General features: G+C 37.2%; 2 protein-coding genes across 2 annotated transcripts; both read left to right on the forward strand.

Moving 5' to 3' along the window:
* On the forward strand, nt 1-1,172 carry LOC108973380 (protein D3-like). The gene is made up of 2 exons (XM_018940624.1): nt 1-268; nt 328-1,172. The coding sequence occupies exons 1-2, from the start codon at nt 131-133 to the stop codon at nt 805-807; spliced, it is 618 nt and encodes a 205-aa protein (XP_018796169.1). The 5' UTR covers nt 1-130; the 3' UTR covers nt 808-1,172.
* Nucleotides 1,173-3,879: 2,707 nt separating this feature from the next.
* On the forward strand, nt 3,880-4,645 carry LOC108973383 (protein D2-like). Its single transcript, XM_018940627.1, has 3 exons — nt 3,880-3,945; nt 4,009-4,113; nt 4,166-4,645. Exons 2-3 carry the CDS (start codon nt 4,015-4,017, stop codon nt 4,643-4,645), a joined length of 579 nt encoding a protein of 192 aa, XP_018796172.1. The 5' UTR covers nt 3,880-3,945; nt 4,009-4,014.
* Nucleotides 4,646-9,366: the final 4,721 nt, after the last annotated feature.

Here is a 9,366-nt window from a genome sequence, read left to right on the forward strand (position 1 = left end):
CTCAACTAAATAAAGCGCAGCTTTGACCTAACACTAGCAGCAGTTAAGATCAGAGATCTTCACAGCTTATTCACAACTAGAAGCTCAACGGTTGCGGACGATAACAACAATACACGAAAACAAGGGTAAAATGTTGAAGTTAAAGCATTTATTGTTAGTGAGTCTGTTTTATATGGCATGCGCTGCGGATTCCGATATAACAAAATTTATGAAGCACCTGGAAGTAATACCTGACGTAATTGCAGAAGGACCAAAGGACTTTTTAAAAGTAAGCCTTTAGTAAGCTATATTAATTCGATGAAGTTGAATACGACTATTTTTTGGTAGGTGAGTTACGATAGCGGCGTAGTGGCCGATAAGGGCGTAGAGTTGACTCCGACACAAGTAAAGCACCAACCGAAAGTGGAATGGAATCCTGAATCGACTGATACCTTCTACACACTGATTATGACCGATCCGGATGCACCTAGTCGTGCTAAACCTGAGATGCGCGAATGGCATCATTGGTTGGTGGTCAATATTCCCGGCAATAGTTTGTACAAGGGTGAGGTACTGTCCGCATACATTGGTTCTGGCGCACCGAAGGACACAGGATTGCATCGTTACGTATTCTTGCTCTACAAACAACCAAAGAAACTGGAATTCACTGAAACTCATCTCACGGATACAAGTGCTAAGGGTCGTGAGAATTTTTCAACAAAGAATTTCGCTGAGAAATATGGACTAGGCGTACCAGTTGCTGGAAACTTCTTCCAAGCTCAATATGATGATTATGTACCGGAACTCTATAAGCAATTAGGATTTTAAAGTTGCAATTGAAATGGCCCAAGTCGATTAAAAAAAGACTTGTTTAGAAATAGTTTTTTTTTTCTTCTATCGGTTCGAGCCGTTAAGCCAGTTCCACACAAAAGCATACAAATCTTATTTTATGCACATACGCGAACACTTATATAAACAAATATGAACGTATGCGTCTAGGTTTGTATTAAGCTGCATATTCACATTGATTAACAGTTTCCAAAGTAATGCATAAAATATAATTTGAATATTTATGAAAGTAAGAAGTGATGAAAGTGAATACACGGATTGGCTGGTTGGAAACAAAGTGCTGGCTTAATAGACAAGGTCAGCGGTGGTCTGCTTAGTAGACGACTATTAATGAGCAAACCCAAGAGTTATTTAAGCGGCTATTAATTGCGAAACTGGTTCATAACGTAACAGATCCTATACATAAGCCTATATATGACATATATACATATATTTTTAGTATTCACATATTATTTTTAATTCACTATCTCCAGAAAAAATAAAAACAATTTAAAAAGCGCATAATTGCATTTAACCTAATAGGGAGTTATATAAAGTATACAGGTAAATCTAGATGAGTTTTATTTGATGTAATTATACGCTATAATTCATCACTTATAAAGATAAAATTGTTAAATTTCGATGACTTCGCGACCTTCATTGTACAAAGAAAAAACGACAGACAAAATTTTTGTGCCGTAATCAAACTGTTGCCAAACACCCACCAATTGTCATATGGAGATCAAACGTCAAAATTGGAGCATTGGGAGCCGTGGAAGGTGTCCCGTCTCAATCGCACACTCTTCAAAATTTCTGAAGTTGGCATCTTAAAAGTAGGAGCTCTGTAGTAACTTCTACAATGTTACCAAGTTCTTTTTCGTTTAGAAGAAGATCCATGAAGACTACCCGAAATTACTTTTGTTGTATGCCCCGTATTGCTAGTGTTCTAAGACCTGTTGCCATGAATGTAAGGTCCTCAGCTACATTATAAATCAACTATTTTGCCACCTCTACTCGACGTTCATCTAGGGTTAATTAACTCAAACAACCTTTGAAGGAGCTGAATGGTCTAATGGAGATTCGGTTAATTTCTGTCCCCTGCTCATCTGCATTTTCGCTTTCTTCTATTCCTATATGACTGAAGTCGAGTTATTGTCTAACGCAGTGAGACTTAGAACAAACTCTCCGAATTGTTTGAATTGCCGCTGGCTGTTTGAATAAAGGTTTTCAAATCTGCTTCTTAGAGCAGAAGCCCACTTGCCACCTTCTGTAATGCCACCGATTTCTTTCTGAAAAACGTAATTGTAGTCATTTAGTTTCTCAATATGGATTACTACAAAGAAGCCTTCACTTTAATCCGTTGACGAATATGTAACGCACTATATATAGATATTCGACAGATCTTGAGAGCGTAACAGTTCTATCTCTTAATGAAGAGTTGAATTGCGAAATTTTTGTTCTCCTAAAATACAGATTCCTGATTTTACCAGATTTTAAGTTGGGCCTTGCCCAGTTGGCGGATACATCTAGAGCTCTCCTATGAACCGGGATGACGAATTAACATTCATCGCTCAACAAACAAAGAAGTCGTACTGAAGCCTAAATGGTTGGGTGGGCTTTATCCTATAATACGATGGCCCCAGATCCTTTCCATAATTTTTAGTAAGCAAGTTAAACTAATCGGTCTAAAAGATTTTGTCTAGTAGTTTTCTTTTCTCAGTAGCCGTTTACTCTAAACCGGTATAAGCATTATATATAATAGCAACGCAGTGAGAAAGTAGATCTGTACCATTCTGCAAAAGTGCGGGAAATATATAATCCGGACTATTAAAAGATTTGGTAACCATTTCTTGGGTGAACACAATACCATCATGACTGAGGAGTATGACAGGTTCGAAACATCTCGCATCAGGCTTTGGGAAATAAGTATCTAGTAACTTTGAGTCAGGTCCTTCCTAAAACTCTTGATAAAGGGCCTTTATTCATTGTATTATTTTCTTAGAATTGTTGTGCTCGAACAGATCCATTTTTTTGCATACTATACAAATGCTTTGTTTTGCATACTACTATGCTTTCTGCTGTGAAATAAACTGCCACTTCGCTTCAGTTGACGATGGAGTGCCCGGGTTTTCTCTGGTAGACGTTTTAATCAGTAGCAGTTCCAATCGCCTTCTTGCCCGCGCCATTCCATGGTCAAAGTCAGAGACAACACTCCGACCTGGCGGTGACAAATCCTAAACTTGACGGTGACAAGGGAGCCCTACCAAAAAAAGGCTGGAAAAATGTGTACAGAGTGTGGGTCTATACCCATAACTATGATGAACTCCATGATCTGTTTGGGCAGCATCTTTAAAATTGTCTTCGTGGACCTTACAGCCAGTCTCCACCATGGAGGGAATAACTGTAACGGCTTTCACGGAGTTGATGGCCAAACGGCAATTTCCGAAGCGAGCCATGTCGATTTTGAACACGGACCTGATAAAGGACGACAATACGATTAGATTCATTAGACCAAGCAGGGTCTGTTGCACCGCCGACAGCTCCCTTGGGATCTAATGGCTCAAGCAAATGTTGTACATCCTGTTCTGATGTGAAATATATTTCAGCATATACATGGTCTGGACTATAAGGCGGTTGAGGCAAAACTTCGCAACCGCTTTTCTCCAAATAGTTTTTAACCGGTCTTGCAACATTAGGCTGAGCGTTATCATAGACTATCCACTTCTCGAATGGCTGACCCTAAGCTTTTGTCCACCCAGATTTGAGTTTAAGCGATCGCTGTTTGTGAGAGTAGAATAAAACCAAAGTGTACGCCATAAAATCTTTGATCAACATTCGAGACGGAATCATCACTTTACTACCGGAGATACTTGAAAAAGTATTGGAAAAAACATAAAAAATATGAACGAAATAAATCTTGTTGTAATATAACAATCTGAACTTATCCATCTACATCCCAATATGATAAATGACGTAATCTTTATTATGTGAGCCTTGGGTGCACCCTATATATACACATAGACTTCAGATTCAATCATTGAAATATAGAAAAATAAAAATAAAATCGAAAACTTTTACATCAAACTATCAATCATAAATAATATTTTGATCTTTCCAAAGGATTTATGTTTATCAAATGTAAGATTTGGTATGGTAACTAAAGACCGGCCCCTGACATATTTTTATTAAAAAAAATTTCAGAACGCAATGGCTGCAGCTTCAACATCTGATAGTACGGACGTCGTTTTCAAGCAACACAAAGTTGTGCCTGACGTCATACCAGTGGCGCCGAAACAATTTCTAAAGGTTGAAAAATCAATTGCATATGGCTTTACAAATAAGTAACGAATTTTCTTAGGTCAGTTACAAAAATGTATTGGTTGAAAATGGAAAGGAGCTAACACCGACACAGGTGGCAGCACAGCCCTCGATCGAATGGAATGCCGAAAACAATGTTTTTTATACGATAATTATGACAGATCCGGATGCACCAAGCCGCAGCAATCCAAAATTTCGTGAATTTAATCACTGGTTGGTTACCAATATACCCGGAACGGACATTAGTAGTGGTGATGTCTTAACCGCGTATGTAGGGTCTGGCCCACCACAGGGGACTGGTCTCCATCGATATGTTTTTTTAGTATACAAACAACCAGTCAAAATACGCTTTCAAGAAACTCGAGTACCAAAAAATAGTAGCCAAAATAGACCGAACTTTAGTACAGCGAAATTTGCGAAAAAATATAAATTGGGTGATCCCATTGCTGGAAATTTCTTTCAGGCGCAGTGGGACGAATATGTTCCAACTGTACATAGGCAATTATCTGGAAAGAAGTAAACGTATGTGTAGTTTGAATGCCTCTTTAATACAATAAAAATTTGCAAGTGCATAATGGTTTTAAAACCCGCTTCCCAGTAGTTGCATTCGCGTACTTTTTAGTGATCATTGGGGGAGTGTCTAACCAATCACAAATTAGCCGCCTTCGATTCGTCGTTTTCCTAATCTCTGAACGCTGCATCAAAAATTTTATAGGAATGCAAAAAAGTTGGTTTAAATATAAAATTTTTATAAAGTTATAAGTCATTGAATCCAGATTTAGGTACACAAATTCCGCACAACTTTCTCATTGAAAGTTTTTCTATAAAACCAACTGTTCACTAAATGTTTTTCAAAAATATGTGCAAAGCGTGAAAAATCATAATGGTAGTACTTGAGGATAATATTAAGGGCCAAAATTTTCAAGGGAATTTTCAACATAAGAACAATATTTTCGTGAGTTCATGAAGAAATAAAAAAGTTTTACATAAAACACTCTAATATCTATGTATGTTATTTGTTTCATATAATATATATACTGTCTCTTATACACATCTAGATGTGTATAAGAGACAGATACTATAGTGGTCTCATATTGGTCGTTCCGACAAATGTGCGGCTTCTTCACATACATATATATGTATATACTACTACATATATATGTATATACTAGGTTGTCAAAAAAGTCTTGCGGTATTTTCACTAGATGGCGCTGAGAGCGCGTAGTTCTAGTTTTATTCGTCGCATAGGGTCACGCTATACCTTTTTAGAAACCTCATTTCACACGCTAACACGTGTTTGATTAAGCAAAATAAAGAGAAAATACGGCATATTTTAAAGTACTACTATGATGCAAAAATGCATCTCAAGCCGCCAGTATTATTATTATTGTCAATTTATTTAGTAAGTAAATTACAAAAATAAACTTAATATTAAGGTGCTAGTATAGAAAGCGCCATCGACCGGTGGTATGTTAGAGGTATGATTTAACTACGTATATTTCAAACATCGTGCAGAATGTTACTGTGTCTTAAGATATTATTAAATTATATACATTTTGTTTAGTAAATGTTTTAAGTAGTTCTGGGATTCGGGGTAAGTTCAGCAGCTTCTTGTACTTGTTTTATTTTGTGACATTCTTCGGTTATATGTTGTATGCACATTGTTTCCAGATTACACAGCTTGCATAGGGGCGCACTGGTTTCCTGCATTAAGTGTTGGTGTATAAGTAGAGTGTGTGCGAGTCTCATGTGCGGAACACAATGCTCGCGACAGTCTGCAGCAGCACGACAGTGAACTGAAAATGGCGTTGTGAATCCTACTACATGAACGTTTGTGAGAGGGCAGCAACATAACAATGGCCGGCATGTACACAAAACAACGCAGTTGTCCATTTTGCATGTACACACTTTCGTTGTGGCCATACTAATACCTTGCACTTCAATGAAATTTTAATATTTTGTTCGAAGTGAAATTTTTAATCAAAAAATAAATAAATAGGTAAATTTATTTGTTTTAAATTATTAACGGTTATTATAAATGATGTAATTTTATGCTTTTGTGTGCTGTGAATAATTTTACATTTTACATATTAGTGGCATCACCACTCTACCTCATCTCTCTATCTTCCATTCTACTGTCGTCCTACTGTCGTTGGCAAATATAGGATCAAATTGAAGTTAGCGAGAACGACAACTGTCGGCCTGCAGTCGTGTAGTCGTGCAGCTGTCAAAATAGGTCCGTCCATAAGAACGTGTGTRTTTTAATATTTGACAGATGTCGTTTGCAGTCTGTCGGGAGCATTATATTCCACACATCAGGCGAGTGAATTTCTGTATGTATATCCTTTTGCAGTCGTTGGGGAATAAGGTTGGTTTTCCTATGGTGTTAAATTGTTTGTAATGGTTTGTGTAGTTTTGCCATGCTTCTATACGTTTGTTCTGTAAATGGTGCTTAAAGAAGCGATTTATGTCGGATTTAGTTGTTGTTTGTTGTTTTGAATTGGAGCTGCTTTGTCGGCTTCTTCGTTGCCTTTGACTCCTATATGTCCGGGAACCCACATTATTTTTATTTTGTTTTGGCATTGGATCAGAAAATCGCGGATTTCTGCTATTGTATTGTTGCGGTGTAGGGTGTTGCATATTGCTTGAATGGTGGACAGCGAGTCTGTGCAGATGAAGTGTTTGCCCTTTTGGGTTTTAAATATTTTTATGGCTCATAATATGGCTTCCGATTCCGCTGTGAATGTGGAGCAATATTCCTCGAGTCTTGAGAATCGTAGCGTTTGGTGGTTATTGTCTATTATTGCATAACTGACTGCTGTGTTTGTTTTTACTCCGTCGGTGTAGTGAAATTTCCAGTTTTTATATTCATTTTGTATATTCACGAATAACTGTTGCACTTGTATTGTATTTTTTTTTGTTGGTTAGATTTTTAATTTTACTTGCTTTACTGACTTGGTTTTAGGGTGCGTATAATAGTTTTTGTTGTAGTGTAATTCCTTTGATTGTCGCGAAGTTTATGATTTTGTGGACGGCAGTTGGAGACTTGTTTGTTTTTGTATTTTTTTGAAGTTGTAGAAGTGAGGTCGTTCCATCACGTTGATTATTTTGTAGTATAGCTGTGACTTCTTCAATTCGTTGCTCTAAGCTAGGTATACCAGCTAACCACCAGTACCAGTACCAGTAAGTATGTTAGTGATAGGCGTGGACGTAAATGCTCCTATGCAATAGCGAGCTGCCGCATGGTATGTTCCTTTTAGTTTGTTTAGATTTGTTTTAGCAGTACGTCCGTACATAGCTAGGCCGTAATCTAACTTTGGCAAAAAAATKRCTTTARAGATGTTTATKATTGTATTTATGTGGCAGTTGCTGTGAAAGCTTGCCAGACGTTTTATTAGGTTTAACCTGCTTGTTAGATCTTTTTTCAGGTTTTCAACGTGGTTTGACCAGCTTAACTTTTTGTCGAAGGTTAGCCCTAAAATTTTTAATTTGTCGGCGTAGCCGAGTGTTGTATTGTTGAGTGTTATGGTTACGGGGTTGCATATTGTTTTTCTGCAAATGTGCAAAGCTTTGCACTTCGTGGTTGAAATTTTCGTTCCACTTGTTAGGCACCAATCATTGATATCCCTGTTTAGTTCGTTGAAATTGTTGCGCAAATTTTGGTCTGATTTGTATTTCGCTGTTATGTATAGATCGCCCGCATAAATGCAGTGCTTGAAGTCTTTGTGTTGAAGTATAAATTTGTTAAGTTTTTCGAAAGCGATTTGAAACAAAACAACTGACAGTGGGGATCCTTGTGGTATCCCGTTTTGCAGCGTGTAAGTTTCGGAAAAATGTCCATTGAGCAGTACTCGTAAACTTTCTCTTTGTTAAGAAGGCCGTTATGTATTCTACTATCTTTTTACTTATCATCCATTCGTGAAGTTGCATTCTAATTGTGTGTATGCCTACTGTGTCGAATGCTTTCTCGAAGTCTCGAAGGATATCACAGAAATATGGTTACTAGTTGATAGTGCTTTGTTTGTTACATAGTCTATAAAAGAGTGCATCCGTGGTGCTTTTGCCATTTTTGTATGCTAATTGATTTTGTGACAATATTTTCTTTTTATTCATTACCCAGGTGAGCCTGTTTGCTATTATTTTTTTCATCAGTTTACTGACACATGAAATTAGTGAGATTGGTCGGTAGCCCTCTAGAGAATTTTTTTCTTTTTCCGGTTTTGTGAGTGGAATAATCGTTGCCAATTTCCATTCCTGTGGGATGATATTCGTGTTTAGTATTTTATTATAGAGGTTTAGAAGCCTTCGTGTCGCGACTAGTGGAAGGTTTTTTATCATTTTGTAGTTTATTTTATCGTGACCTGGGGTATTGCCTTTCAGTGCGTTTAGTGCAGTGCAGTATTCTGAGAAAGTAATATCTGTTTCCATTTTTTGTAAGTCTTTGTTTTGTCCGTTGGTGATGTATCCTGTAGCATTGTGTGCATATTTGAGTTCAATAATATTTTCTGTCGAAGTTGCTGTCACTTGCATATGACGACCATTTTTTGGCAAAGGAATTTGCTATGTCCTTAGTTTTATAGTCCTGATGGTGTTTGTAGTGTAATTTCCGTATAATTTATTAACATGGTGCCATAGTTCTTCCATTGATGTTCTATTGTTTATTGAGCTGGTAAATTTAAAGAATGATTTTCTTTTAGCGGCTTTGGCTTGCTTCTTAAACATTGCATTCGCTTTCTTGTAGGCTATTCTATTTTCGCTAGTCATATTGTTTTAGAATATATACCAGAGATTTTGTTTGGTTGACCTTAGTTCAGTTAAGTGGTCGTTCCCATTTTCTTTTTTGTGGTGTGTTGTGGGTATGTATGAGGAATAGCTTCATTTGCGGCTCCCATTATTAATTTTCTGAGCTTCGAAGCTTCGCTATTTATGTTGTTAGATATGTCATAGTTTTTATACTCTCGCAACAAAGTTGCTAAACAGAGTATTATAATTTTGTTCACATAACAGTTGTTTGTAAGTCCTAAAACTAAAAGAGTCAGATGTAGGGTTATATATATCAAAGTGATCAGGGTGACGAGTAGAGTTGAAATCCGGATGTCTGTCTGTCCGTCTGTCCGTGTACGCTGTAACTTGAGTAAAAATCGCATTAGGAAGGGGCATATTTGGACGTAATTTTTTTGGAAAAGTGGGCGTGGCCCCGCCCCCTACTAACTTTTTTGTACATATCTCGAAAACTACTAT

This window comes from Bactrocera latifrons, unplaced genomic scaffold (genome assembly GCF_001853355.1).
Source record: "Bactrocera latifrons isolate USDA-ARS-PBARC rearing strain unplaced genomic scaffold, ASM185335v1 scaffold_473, whole genome shotgun sequence".
NCBI lineage: Eukaryota > Metazoa > Arthropoda > Insecta > Diptera > Tephritidae > Bactrocera > Bactrocera latifrons.